The sequence below is a fragment of the Anastrepha obliqua genome, chromosome 1, assembly GCF_027943255.1.
Source record: "Anastrepha obliqua isolate idAnaObli1 chromosome 1, idAnaObli1_1.0, whole genome shotgun sequence".
Lineage (NCBI taxonomy): Eukaryota > Metazoa > Arthropoda > Insecta > Diptera > Tephritidae > Anastrepha > Anastrepha obliqua.
The window spans coordinates 165,317,903-165,332,915 of record NC_072892.1 but is presented as its reverse complement, the minus strand read 5'-3'; the positions used below and the strand labels follow the sequence as shown (position 1 = coordinate 165,332,915).

Genomic DNA, 15,013 nt, shown 5'->3' with positions numbered 1-15,013 from the left:
ATGGCTTGGGGAGTTGATAGCGTGCACCTTCGCCTCAAAAAGCGCAACTCGGCAGATGACAATCACAACACGCTCGCTGCGGGGGAGGTGGAAAAGGATCTCGGTTTAGAAGAGATCCTAGAAGCCTCCCTCAATATACAGAAAGTGGAGAAGGGTGAGCTGGAGGAAGTGTCCAACCCCGAGAAGGTACTGAGGCCAGATGCTGAAGGTCCTTGAAATAAACCTCCACAAAAGTAAGAACGCCTCAGCCGAGCTCCTGCTCAACATAGAGGGAGTCGGCCACGATGTAGCTCTAGTCCAGGAACCATGGATAGCAGCGGGCAACATAGTCTCCGGTCTAAAGTCACATAACCTACATCCCGATTGGAAAAAATATGGTAAGAACAGCGTTACAGGTTAAAAAAAGTATATATCCTTATATTGGTTATAATCTCTCTTCAGACGATCTAACAGTGGTGGCGGTGGAGGGCTGCAAGGATGAGATGTTACTCTTTGGGTCTTGTTATGTGCCACATGATGAAGATGGAACTTCGAAAGCTGGTAGAAACAGCTGCCAGAAAGAATCACGCTCTGGTGGTAGGAACGGACGCAAACGCACATCACACGCTCTGGGGTAGTGCAGACATAAACGACCAAGGTGAGTCACTATTTAACTATAGAAGTTAGGAACCAACTTATGCTGGACCAGCCTCGAAGAATGTACATGATTTAACACTTTACACAAGCAAGCATTTTATGGTACAGGAATGGGAAGTGTTGAGGGCCTACTCATTCTCTGATCACAGATACATAATCTTTCAGGTTATATTCCGCTCAAAATTCAAAAAAAAAATCCTTCAGAAACGAATATATATCCTTTAGATAAGAATACGAACTGGGACTTGTATATGGATACACTAACAAAAACACCAATGATACCCCGGAGAGACAGGTCACACGTCGCACTTGAGAAAGGGGTTGAATTGTTTGCAACTACTCTCATCAAAGCCTTCAAAAAATCCTGCCTCCCAACACGTAATAAACACAAGATGAAGCCTCTTTGGTGGAACAAGGAATTAGGAGCACAAAGGCACATGAATTCTATAGGTTCGCCAAAGTTCTATAGGTATGCCAAGGGAGTATAAGGATCTACAAAAGAACAAGAAAGAGGTACCAAGAGAGAATCTTGGAAAGACTTCTGTAGCAGTATGGAAGACACTAACGAAGTGACTAGACTTAGGAAACTGTTATCCAAGAATCCGTCTACGCCAAGAACAATACGAAAAAATAGCGGGGTGTGAGGACACTACAGATCTCGCACCAAGAGAAGATATTGTACACGACATCCCCACGAACGTAATTACGACCAACAAGATAGAATGGGATATACAAAGTTTCGACGCATCTAAATCGCAGCTATTGTAGTTACGGGAAAGTACCTGGACACCATCAGTAATGTGATGAATAACACACTTAAAACGGCACACCAATGGACATCTCGCGCAGGGCTAGGGATAAACGCCGGAAAAACGGACATCGTACTTTTTACCAGGGAGTACAAGGTCCCGACGTGGAACCTCCCGAAGCTAGGCAACAACGAACTACTTCTCAAAGATCATGCAAGGTACCTCGGAGTAATACTAAACAGTAAATTGCTGTGGAAGTGCAATGTTGAGGAAAGGATGAAAAATGACAGTTACGCGTTGTACGGATGAAAAAGAATGCTGGGCGTTACTGGGGGTATATCACCCTCTCTGATGCTTTGGTGCTACACGGCAGTAGTTAGAGCGGTATTGTTGTATGGGGCCTTAGTATGGTGGACTGCCAAGAAAACTGACATACTTAATGCCACTAGAAAGATTCAACGACTCGCTGTTCTGTGCATAACAGGAACGATGAAAACCACTCCAACGGCGGCGCTGGAAATGATACTCAGCATGCCACCTTTTGACCTTATGGCGGAAAACTTGGCAGCGAAATCCGCGAGCAGGTTACTGGCTGCTGGAGTATTCATCTGCAGAACCTTCGGTTTGAAGGGGAGAGATGGCACAAAGGCATGAAGCCTGGCCATAGAACTTTTCACATCTATACCGACGGCTTCAAAACTTCAGACGGAGTGGGAGCAGGTATTTACTTAGGGATAAGGCGGCCTATCAAGCTGCCAGACCACAGCAGTATTTTCCAAGCGGAAGTTTTTACTGTTGGGAAAGTCGCGGAGCTAGCCTACACTAGAACAAGAAAGAACTCAACAATTAATATATACGTGGACAGTCAAGCAGCAATAAAAGCAATAAGCTCATATTGTATTAAGTCCAAAAATGTTCGACGGAGCAGGGAGGCCATAGAAAGGCTAGCCGTAAACAGTAGGCTGCATATCTATTGGGTGCCTGGTCACAAAGGCGTTATGGGGAACGAAATAATAGATGAGATAGCAAAAAGTGCTGTTAGACTACAAGAATAAGAGAACGACATACCAAAACCGCTAAATACAATATACTGAAATGGACGACCACATGAAAAGGCGAGTGGAAGCCAGGTGGACTAATCTGACTACATGCCAAACAGCAAAAGTCATGTGTAGAACTAATGATAAAAAACTTACTCAATTCGTACTTACGCTCTTGCGAAAGGACTGCAGAACTATCACAGTTATGCTAACAGGTCATAATCTATTGGCGGCACAGGCGTACAAGATAGGGATTACTAACAGGGACAAATGCAGGAATTAGAGAGAGGATGTTGAGGAAACATTAGAACACATTCTGTGCGTCTGTCCGGCATTATTAAAACGCGCTTAAAATGACTGGGAGCCCCATTGTTTCAGGGTATGGAGGACGTTTCAAAAGCGGATCACCCAGCTCTGCTTAGATTCGCTAAAAGCGCGGACATCCTATATGATGTCTACTTTCGGTATTCATAGAGGTCGGTCTCCATCTGGGATCGCTAGAGACCAAAAGGTCTATGCGAGGCTTATTGCCAACCAGGCTAACCTAACCTAAACTTAGTAATGTCTCACTTGCTTGAAAACTTCATATATGTTTTTTTGTATTTAGTCCTTGGCCGAGCAAGTGAGTTTATATGCTCGTCAAAAGGATGTCGAAGCGCGTTTCGTGAAAGAAGGGCTGCATTTTTTAAATTAATTGGAATTATGTTCATTTATGTTTTGTTCAATTATGTGTTTTTTATGTAAGGAATACGATGACTCGATTTAATGAATTTCATAAACGACTGTATTTTAATGATAACTCGTCCGCCATTCCTAAAGATCAGCCTGGTTACAATGGATTATTTAAAGTGAGAACACTCATCAATAACTTTAAAGAAAGGCTTTGCATTGATGAGCAAATGTGTTCGACAAAAAAGCAAGGCAACACAACCCATTAATCTATATCTACAAAACTTCGTTAATAAGGAACAAACGATTCGACCGGCTTCTCATATGATTTCGGAATTTATTCAGGCGCTGAAGATAACGTCATACTTGAAAATACTCCTGACGTTGGCGTTGCAACAAATGTCGTTGTAAGACTTTCTGAAGAAGTTCCGGACAACATCAATCATATTATCTATTTTGATATTTTGTACATTTCGCTCAACTTGGTTGTCTACCTTCGGGTCCGCAGTATTTACAATTTTGGGACTGTGCGAGTAAATCGTGTGCTAAATTGCAACTTGTCTTATGATGCTAAAGTTGTTACAAAAAATGCCTTGCGTGGCAAAGAGTTTGTAGGTCCACTGAACCCTCCACGAGGGTGCCGACTGGTAATAGGTACCACAGTTTTAACTCTGCACGGAGGTGAGAGGTAGCTAGCTAAGGTAGGACTTCATGTTCAAGTGTTCGTTACTCTTTAATAATTAAGCATTTGAAAATGGAGTTTTAATATGGTGTGAGGTTATAGGTCGGATCAAGGATCAGCACTCTATACATGCAAAAGAATTGTGGGAGCAAAATGGGACCTAACCCCAAAAATAGTACACTGGTTATATACAGCAGTGGTAAGGGCTAATTGGCATACGGTGTCTTAGTTTGGTGGCCAACACTGGAGAAAAGAACAACAGTAAAACGCTTAGAAAGTCTTAAAAGGGGTGCGGGGCACTAAAGACTATGCCTACAGCAACGATGAATGTCATGCTGCACTTATAACCGATTGAGACCTACAGCAAACAGCTGGCGGCGCAATCGGCACTTAGGTTAAGAGAATCTTCTAACTTAGCCACTAACAGAAGGAATCTAGCAAGAATATTAGACAAATACCCCTTCTTACATCAAACAACGGGCTTTTATAACTCAGTAGAGATGTAAACACATCCTTTACCACAACTTTTTCAACGAGAGAAGATTAGGACAATGGGGTAATGGACAATAGAAGCGGAATCAGTATATATACTGATGGTTCCAAGCTAAACGAACAAGTAGGCGGAGGCCTTCACTTTGAGGAAATTAATGCCAACATCTCTTTCCCGTTACCAGATCGCTGTATTTCAGTTGAAATACTGGCTGTCGGGGAAGGCCTGATCGCCCTAAATAAAAGTGTGCTCACCACAAAATATATAAGCATACCTATATTCAGATTCGGCGGCCGCAGTGGCCGAATGGGTTGGTGCGTGACTACCATTCGGAATTCAGAGAGAGAACGTCGGCTCGAATCTCGGTGAAAGATCAAAAAATTAAGAAGAAGTTTTTTCTAATAGCGGCCGCCCCTCGGCAAGTAATGGCAAACCTCCGAGTGTATTTCTGCCATGAAAAAGCTCCTCATAAAAAATATCTGCCGTTCGGAGTCGGCTTGAAACTGTAGGCACCTCCATTTGTGGAACAACATCAAGACGCACACCACAAATTGGAGGAGGAGCTCGGCCAAACACACAAAAAATGTGTAAATTATGGTTTGCTGGTATGGAGCACTATGTGCTCATTGAAAACACCAAGTTATTTTTTAAGCGCTATGCGATGTTGGTTTATTAAAGAGGTAATTACAACTAAAGACTTAAAAATAATTTCACCTACTTATATGTCCCTATTCTTGGCACAATTCGGCGACGGTGTAGCTCGCGCTGACGTTGTTGTTGTTCTACTTGCTCTCCTTTCTGTTAGTTCTACATGCTCTCCATTTTTTGTAAATAAATATTGCAATAATCGTGATTACTATAGCCAGTAATATCACTATTGATTGAGTCGACCGTGTTTGGATTGTCTGATGCAATTTTTCGATGCGCCCAAGGTTTTTAAGACTGACTTTATGTAACAAAAGAGGTTGTCTGTAAAGTCGGTTTACTGACGATAGTTTAAAGTGACAACGTCATAAGAAAATATTGATGGAATGGTTGCAATTTTCAAAACACAATATTAATTTTATTTGTTTGATAGATATTTTGTATGTATATAGAGGAGGAGGTAAATGGAATTGCAATGGAATAGGTCAAGTTACATTTACACAAACGTGCAAAATGACGAAACATTTATCAAATTCATGAAAGATATCTTCAATTTCGATTGTGCATCAGACGTTAATAAGTCAACAACACTAAGAGGCACCATCATCCATTTGCCTTTTTCAAGACACTTTAAACTCGAAATACCCCCTTTCATTTCCTACTTTTCCTATCATCTCCTATTCTCAACAGAGAAATGGTTCGTTACCATGCACACAGGAAGAAGGCATATGCAAATACAAATATGTGAATTTATATACCTACATATGCGCATATACATACATATATATGCTCACTCAAGTAGGACAGAGCCAGATGTCGAACGTTGACGAACGCGGTGGTAGATTGTGCTCTTTGTCGTTCGTTCCGAGCTCTCGCTTGCAGTTCAAGCAAGGTAACGACAATGAGCAAGGTAACGACAAACGAGCAAGGTAACGACAAATGAGCAAGGTAACGACAAATGAGCAAGGTAACGACACATTTTTTCGTGCGTGCAGCCGGCTAAATCGAATTATAAGACGTTATCACGTCAAAACTGCAAGCTAAGGAGTTCCAAGTGTTCTGTTATATTGACGAACTGCGTCGAAGGGACTCCAGGGTGAAGCTTTGCCATCGCCTTGTAGTTAACAAATACCGTATCATTTATGCTGACTTCTTTTTCGAAGGTCATTATAAAAGTACCACTTATAGTGACTGAATAAGCGTTTGCCTCTCGGACTTCGACAGTTTGGTCATTTATGATGATGAGACCACTGTCAACTTCAATTACTGGATTGAGTTGGCTGAACACGGTTTTACACGATGCCTTGTGGTTATTAAACAGCTGTTGTACGCATGTGGCATCTGCTTTGATTTTACAAAAACTAGCAGTTGATGCTACCGTGCAATTGGTGATGGGAAATGCTGAGCTTCCGCAGTCTGCAATTGCGTTGGTTTCCAAAAATATTGTCGTTTCGTTGTGTGCCACTGAAGATATCCTAACTAAACTGCAAATTTCCTTAATTTTTGGGAACTTAATATAATAACTTAGAATTACTTATGATATCGGTTATGCTAACGTTAACGCTGTACTCAGTGATCAATCATTTTTAAGTTTCAATTGAGTCCAGAAGGACTGGGTTAACAATGTTTATTTCTCCTAAACCTATAGAGTAAATGATATTGTCCAAGTCCATTATTACTGCTCTATTCCTAGCTGTCAGTAATCCAAATAAGTTCCCTGTATCCATTGCATTTTCTTTGGTGGTTTTTAAAATTCGGTTGACTGTCTGAATTATATATATATATATATATATATATATATTCAGATAGCTAATCGGTCCTGAAAGCTATAAAATCGCCGAATATTAAATCGAAGACAGTAAAAGAATGTATCGACGTTTTGACAGAACTATCACAGTACTTGCTCTTACACAGTTATAAACCTGCTCTGGGTGCCGGGTCACACAGATTTAGCAGGCAACTGCAAAGCAGATCAACTAGCGCGATTTGGTACCACATTACCGATCTAACCAGACAAAGCGAACATATCTACCTATACTTTTAGCAAATTGTAAAATGATTATAGATAAACACACTATCGGTGCTGTCAAAAGGCTATGGTCTCAGTCTCTGTGCAACTAGTATGTAGAATGACGTGGCCGGAATGGAACATGGGCCGCATAAACCGACTGTTGAAACTAAACAGGAAAAACATGAGAAGGCTGATTGGCAGGCATGCCAGTAGTTTGGAAGCACCCTATAACGACTATTGCAGAAGCTGTAACGACATTGAAGAAGAAGTAACTATAGAACACTTTCCATGCGGGTGCAGGGCTCTGGATAGAAGAAAGTTCAATATTTTAGGAAAAAGTTCCCTGAATAACTTGGCAGAAGTAGCCAATTTAAAAATAACAAGCCTTGTTAGACATATAAAAGCCACAAGGTTGGTTCAATGAGGACAATGTAGAGTGAGGAGAGGGGACAGCCCAGGTGATATCACAATAGAACTACAGCAGGGCCTATGTGTGTCGACCGACAACCACTATACCTACCTACCTACATCTTTCGCTGTTGATATCTCTAATGCTCAATGGCGTTCTATGTATGTTCTATTGAAAAATTTAAGCGTAAGTGCCCAATCCCACCAAAGGGTGGGTTAAGTATTTTTACTTGTATAAGTCTAAACGAACGGACTCCGAATTCGCTCATTTTGACCAAAAATTAGATTTAATTTAGAATTTAGATTTATTTTCATTAACTGAAACAAGTGTATTTTTATACTCAAGAGAAATTTCTTTAACAGTATGATTGTCTTTTTTTGCATTGTGCAACTGAGCCAAGAAAAAGAAAAACATTTTCAAAATTCCTTATTTTTTGTTCCACAAGTACTTTTCCCCTTTTAGCTAAGTTCTTATTCAAAATGACCACAAAAGGGGGAAATTCCCTCGGTTTGGCATCACTGTACCCAGCTGCATTCTGAGAGCACATTTTATCATACTCGCGTTAATTTCAGCGGAAGCGAACTTGACGTACCTACCTTTTTTTTGTATGCTATGTCGTGTAATAACTGTGCGCCGACAACTAACTCTTTATAATACTTATGCACTCTTGAAGATTATTTATAAGGAGATCGTATTAAAAACTATTTTAAGTGAACGAAAGCGTCGCACAGGGTAGCGATTCCATATAAACTGTTAACAGAAATAGTACGAGGGGTGCCTTTTATATTTCGGGATTAGAGAACAAAAACAAATTTTAATAATCGAAAATCACTTTATTGTTTTTCAAAATATTCTCCATGAAGATCTATACACTTTTGCATGCGTTTGAACCAATTGTCGAAGCACTTTTGCCACTCTGAATGAGGTACCTCCAAAACATGCATTCTGAATGCCGCAACCGCTTCTTCAGGTGTCGAAAAACGTTGACCTCTCAGTTTGCTTTTTACGTACGGGAATAAAAAGAAGTCATTCGGTGCCAAGTCAGGACTATACGGCGGATGACCCATTAATTCGATGTTTTGGGTGCTCAAAAATGCAGTTGTTTGAGCCGATGTGTGAGAGCTCGCATTGTCCTGGTGAAGAGTGATCCGTCTTTGGCGATTGGTTTTCCTAATTTCTTGGAAGACAACTGGCACACAAATGGTTGTGTACCACTCAGAATTTACTGTTCTGCGTTGTGCTAGTGGTACGGTTGTGACATGTCCAGTTTTTCCGAAAAAACAGGCGACCATTTGCTTGGAAGCGCTTCGTGCGCGAACAACTTTTGTTGGATTCGGCTCATCTTGAAACACCCATACAGTCGACTGCTGTTTATTTTCGGGCTCATACGCGTAAATTCATGATTCATCACCTGTCACGATGTCATAGACGTGTTTCGAAGCCCCGCGATCGTATTTTTTGAGCATTTCCTTAGACCAATCGACACGAGCCTTTTTTTGAGCGATTGACAAATTGTGTGGGATCCAACGCGAACAAATTTTTTTGACAGTCAAATGTTTATGCAATATTGAATGTATGCTGGTCCCACTAATGCCTAAGATTGTCTCAATCTCACGATAGGTCACATGACGATCTTGCAATATCAGTTCGCCCACAGCATCAATGATTTTCGGAACAACAACTCATTTTGGACGACCTTCACGAAATTCGTCTTGGAGTGAACTACGACCACGATTGAATTCACCATACCATCGATATACACTGGTCCTTGATGGAGCTTCATCGCCAAAAAATGAATTAAGTTCATCCATACAATGTTGCTGAGTTAATACACGTCGAAACTTGTAAAAAATAATCGTACGAAAATGTTCACGATTTAATTCCATTTTTGGACCGAGATGAATTCTTTAAGTTACTGTAGACAACACAAATAGCGCTGGTATTTCAAAACGTTCTGAGTACGTAAAAGCCAAATATGTCAAACTTTGCGATACAGCTGTCAGTTGCCAGATTGCAACACCAGGGTTGCCAAATCCTGCCAAATAAAAGGCACCCCTCGTAAACATATTGCGATCTCGCTGAAACTTAGCAAATGAGTAGATTTCAATAGAGAAAGGCGAAATATGAATATGGTTAAGAAGGATTAATCTCCACGCCCTCTAGTCTTGTGGGCGGAAAAAAAAAATCTCGTCCGATTTTGATAAAATTCGACAGACATATTTAGTTTAGTATAAGACACACAAATGGGCGAAATTGGTTAACTGCAAGCACGTACAAAGTTAATAAAATTGCCTAAAATTATGCGATTTTGGCGACAATAAAGACTTGCATGATTATGCACTGTTAAAACTATTTATTATCAGAGTTTCTTTCTTAAAACATTAGTAACAATTCCCACCAACCATTGCCAATTAAATATCTGAAATGGCAGAAAAAACATATTCCCAAAAATTTTCGACAAAAATATATTAAATTTTTTTCCAATTTTTTTCCGCGCAAAAAAATTAAGTTTTTTCCAATTTTTATCCGAGAAAAAATTATAATTTTTCCTATTGCCAATTATATGTCTGAAATGGCAGAAAAAAAATATTTCCAAAAATTTTCAGAAAAAAATTTTATTTTTTTCCAAATTTTCCCGAGCAAAATGCTAAATATTTTTCCAGTTTTTTTTTCGAGCTAAAAAATTTATTTTTCTACAATTTTTTTCCGAACAAAAAAAGTAAATTTTTTTCCAATTTTTATCCGAGAAAAAATTTAATTTTCCCAATTGCAAATTAAAGGTCTGAAATGACAGAAAAAAAATATTCCCAAAAATTTTGACAAAAAAATTTTATTTTTTTCCAATTTTTCCCGAGCAAAAAATTTTATTTTTTCCCAATTTTTATCGGAGAAAAAATTAAATATTTTTCCAATTTTTTTTCCATTTTATTTTTTTAACTGTTTTAAATATTTTCCAAATATTTTAATTAGTTTAATTTTTCCAAAAAAGAAAAATTTGCTTTATCATAAAAAATTAATGAAAGAATTTATAAAAGTGTTAAAAAGATCTGTAGAGATTTGGCTATAAAACACTTCATACGTAAATTTCCATATAAATCTCAAAATTATTAAATTGTTTTAAAATTTTTTCAGTTTACTTCAGCAAAATTTTCCAAATACTTGAGTTACTTGACACGGAATGGCTCTTTTGCTTTTATGGAAAGTAGTAATACAACAGATATTCCTAATTGCACCAAATGACTGTAAAACCGTTTGTGAGATGGAATCGATCGCCAGAAGTAAATCGAAACTTTAAAAGCGGATTAAAAAAAGCACTTCATATTCCTGTTTTAATTTTTCGATATATTATTCTGACAAGTGTTACGACGCAAAAAATTTGTATTTCAATGAAGGCCCGTTAGCTACTTCGCAATGTCTGCAACGCTTGGTTGGTAAAGACTCTCGTAACTGCCGTCAGCAAACTTCTCTAACCTCTCAAAGTGAACAAAGAAGAAGAATTAAAGTTGTTAGTGGAAAAGTTCAGTACATTATGGTGAAAACGCAAATGGCGCAACGATCGCGTTTTGAAAAAAAGTATCGCTCTTGGATCGACACAATTGTCAAGTGTTTGAACTCCGATTTGAGTTTTGTAAATCAAAAGCTCAGAGTAGTTATTTGTAAAGCGATTACAAATAAATTTCTACAAAAACCAAGTGCAAGCAGAAGTATAGGAAGGTATATTATTTCATATGAAGAGGGCGGGGCGAGAGAATAAACTAGATTTTTACTTTTTTAACATTTTGGCAATTTTGTCCCTACTCGAAACACTGTGAGTTATTTTGATCTGCAGCGACGCATTTTCGATGGGTTTACTATAACAATTTTACTGATAATAAAATGTATTGAAAAAAATTATTTAAATTGTCTCCGGAATGGCAAATATTTATCATTCCTGTGGTAATTCTTGCCAGTGAGTGTAAAACAAAAAAAGATCTAGCTCAAAAATAATAAAATTCGACTGAAATAGTGAACGACTGTGTGCGACGTTGCAAGTTTTCACACAAAGTGCGAGTGCGCAGGATATTAAGGAGGCAGCTAATTTGAGCAAACAGTTAGACAAAATACGAAAAAGAAAAGGGTATTAGTGAGCTGTGCGACAGAGAAAAAGTGATATTTTTTTAGGATGTAAAAGCGCGCTCTTTTTGCAGTCGACCAGCGAATTGTTTACAGAATTACTTCACCGTTACATAGACACCAATCCAATCACTAAGTACTCTGAGTACTCTTTTATAAAAAAAATGTGTTTAATCCACTTTTATTTCGTTTTTGTGCTTTCATCTTTGCCTTTCAAGTTCACATAAACGAGTAATGAAGAATGTGGCTGCGTGTGACGATTAAATGCGATACCTTACGCATATCTTTATGATAAATTTCATCAAGCTTTTCTCTACTTTACAACTATACTACTAATTAGATCGCAACAACAACAAACACACAATACTAGAATGGAGTCGGTGAAAACCGTACGAATTTTCATGGTTGCTGTTGCGGGTGAGTAAAATTTAAATTCACTTTTTTTTAATATTGACGCCTTTCCCAAGGGTGGCATTAGCAAAAATTCATATTAAAAGCAATAGAGAATACATGAAAATTTTTTGAAAAATATATCCTTTGAAAATTAAACTCCCTCATACACATAATAAGAGAAAACTTCGCGCCTCTCTTAACAAACTTTAACAAAATTGTTTGCATTCATTAATTTAAAAATCAATTATCACAACGATTCACTCACGAACTGAGAATAATATAATATAATTTTTAAATCGGCGTGTCTATCACAACTTAACAGACCACTTCAGCTCAGCGGCACTCATTGTTGATATTATTTGCCTAACTGTTTTATGGGAGCGCATTGATTTTCTATTTTGTAGCTAATTTATCAGCCTTTGCGGCGGGCACTTGCATCGGTTGGACGTCACCAGTGGGACCCAAATTAAAAGCCTTGGACTCTACAGATTCCCCACTCGATCATCCCATCACCACAGTGGACGATGCATGGATTTCATCCATTTTCTTATTGGGTGCTGTAGCAGGTATGCAAAACGAAATTAATTCAACAAAATCACATCATAAACTCTTAATTATTACCCACTTCTGTTCACTACCACAGCACCCTTCATTGCTAGCCCACTTAACGATAGGTTTGGTCGCAAATGGGTACTTCTTTCTAGTTCCATCTTCTTCATTCTCGGCTATGTTATTTTGATGCTCGCTAGCGAGGTTTGGATGTTGCTGGTCGGTCGTCTCGTAAAGGGCTTTGGCGCTGGTTTTGTCTTAAGTGTGCTACCTATGTATAATGGTGAGATTGCAATAGATGCGGTACGTGGCGCCATCGGCACGTTGTTGAAACTTTTCGTGGTTTGTGAGTGTCACTGATCTCTTATTTATGTATCTAATTTATTTATGTCATCTATTTTCCAAACTCACTGCTACTTTGTGAGCTTACAATCAAAATGTTTCACTTTCGTATTCCATAGCTGGCATTCTATACACGTACGTCATCGGTCCCTATGTCTCGTATGTAACTTTGCAGTGGTGCTGTTTGGCTGTACCGATTGTTTTCGGTATCATCTTCTATTTCATGCCTGAGAGTCCTCACTACCTTGCCGGCAAAGGCCAGAAAGCGGATGCTTTAAATTCCCTGCAATTCTTGCGTGGTCAAAGCCCTGATATTTTACAACATGAAATGGCTATTATACAGAGTGGAGTGGAGGAGTTCAGAGCCAATAAGGGTTCCGTTATGGATGTTCTTAAGAGTAAGGGCAATCGTAAAGCTCTGATTATCTCCACCGGTCTGATCATGTTCCAGCAATTATGCGGTGTCAGCGCCGTACTCTTCAACAGTCAATCCATCTTCGAAAGTGCCAACATCAGTGTGGATTCAGCCATTGCCAGCATTATTGTAGGTAGCGCTCAAGTTGGTGCAGCCGCTTTGACACCTTTTTTTGTTGATCGTTTTGGTCGCAAAGTAATTTTGCTAGTTTCGGCGCTTGGAATGTTTGTCGGCTTGACAGCATTGGGTGCCTTCTTCTATGTACAACAAGTGGTGGGTGATGCAAGTAATTTAACCTGGTTGCCGGTACCTGCATTGGTGCTTTTCAATATTGTCTACAGCATCGGATTCGGTCCACTACCATGGGCGGTGCTGGGTGAAACGTTCCCAGCGAATGTTAAGTCAATCGCCTCCTCGATTGTGACATCCATATGCTTTCTTACTTCTTTCGTGGTTACACGTTGGTACCCCCCGCTGAACGCTTTGGGTTCATACTACGCATTTTGGTTGTTTGCCATTTTCTGCGTTGCAGCCTTCTTCTTCACCCTCTTTGTGGTGATGGAAACCAAGGGGCTGAGTCTTCAGGAAATTCAAGACAGACTAAATGGAAAGAAACCAAACTGAGTTACTAAGCGAAAATTATCTGGGGTCGAGACATCCACATCCGTGTAAGATAGTCCATTGTAGGGGCGTTGATCAGTGAGATGGTGTGGTGTGGGGTCCTGAATCAAATCGCTTCAAAAGTATTTTTGTCGCATATCTAATGTAATCTTTAAAGTATTTCTAGTCTGTAAGAAATTTTAGTTAAATTTATTAAATAAATTTAGGGGAAACCTTGTTAATGCCTAATCTAAGTTCGATGTATAAAATAACGCTAATAACAATAACAATAAATACGAAAAAATTATACTTTTATTGAAGCTATTAGAAATGAGATAATACGAAAAGTGGACAAAGAATTTGATTTTTTTTATTTGATTTCCTTCATCCTGCAGCCCTACTTCTTGCGAATCATCCAAAGTTCGAAACCTCTGCAGGTCCTCTTATTCCAGTTTCTTCCGCGCGCATACAACCTTTGCTTTTGTTGGTTAAACGGACTGAAATTTTATCCTTGAAATTCAGTTTTCTTCTTAAGAGCAGGCAAATCAAACGGTCCAAGGTTCCGACGAATACCTGCGTGCTTTACTAGGAAGGAAGCCTCTTGATAGAAAATGCAGAACGAGCCAGCGGATTGTCTTGTCATAGGTCGGATATTTCTAAGCACACGCACTTATGTCCAAAGATATTTTATTACCGATTGTTCGCATAAGGAATGTCTATATCTATACATTTATATCCCAAAATGCTCAGAATTATGAGATGAGTTGAGAATGATGAAAGACCACTATATTGTAGTTCCTTCATAGAACATTTCTTTGAGCCCAACTTACTCAATAAATTTTAGTATTCGTCCTATTTTATTCAGCTTTACTTTCTCTTCTGGTAAAATATGTATGTTCATCCAGGTGTTTATACCACTAAGGCATGAGTGCTAGGCGCGTTTTCATCCTCCTCCCTACAGAAGCTGCTACTATACTCAAACACTTCCCGAATAGTAAGAGAGTTTCAGTAATCCAGAGTGCATTCAAAGAAGTTTGACGGATATTTTCTTTACAGACGGGTCCAAGATTGAAATAGGTTCTGGAGTCGGATGGTACTTTAACGATAGTAAAAAGTATCATTACGCTATGGGAATAATGGCAACTGGTATCCAAATGGAAATTTTTGCCGTCCTGAAAGCAATAGAATAGATAATTCAGAGGACATGGAGCGGGAAAGCCGGAGATTTCAGCCTGTCGGGTGACAGTCGGGCTGCACTAAAGGCTCTGGA

The 15,013-nt window shown here is 39.1% G+C and overlaps 1 protein-coding gene across 1 annotated transcript; it reads left to right on the top strand.

The window, feature by feature from the left end:
• Positions 1–13,767, top strand: LOC129238298 (facilitated trehalose transporter Tret1-like). The gene is made up of 6 exons (XM_054873344.1): positions 1–208; positions 442–613; positions 11,785–11,861; positions 12,242–12,403; positions 12,481–12,732; positions 12,848–13,767. The coding sequence occupies exons 1-6, from the start codon at positions 1–3 to the stop codon at positions 13,765–13,767; spliced, it is 1,791 nt and encodes a 596-aa protein (XP_054729319.1).
• Positions 13,768–15,013: the final 1,246 nt, after the last annotated feature.

Excerpts from the sequence above, each read along its gene's own strand:
- LOC129238298 (XM_054873344.1), top strand. The coding sequence starts at position 1 with ATGGCTTGGGGAGTTGATAGCGTGCACCTTCGCCTCAAAAAGCGCAAC. Across the intron at positions 614-11,784 it reads CGCACATCACACGCTCTGGG|ATCGCAACAACAACAAACAC; the intron begins GTAGTGCAGACA and ends ACTACTAATTAG. Across the intron at positions 11,862-12,241 it reads TTTCATGGTTGCTGTTGCGG|CTAATTTATCAGCCTTTGCG; the intron begins GTGAGTAAAATT and ends TCTATTTTGTAG.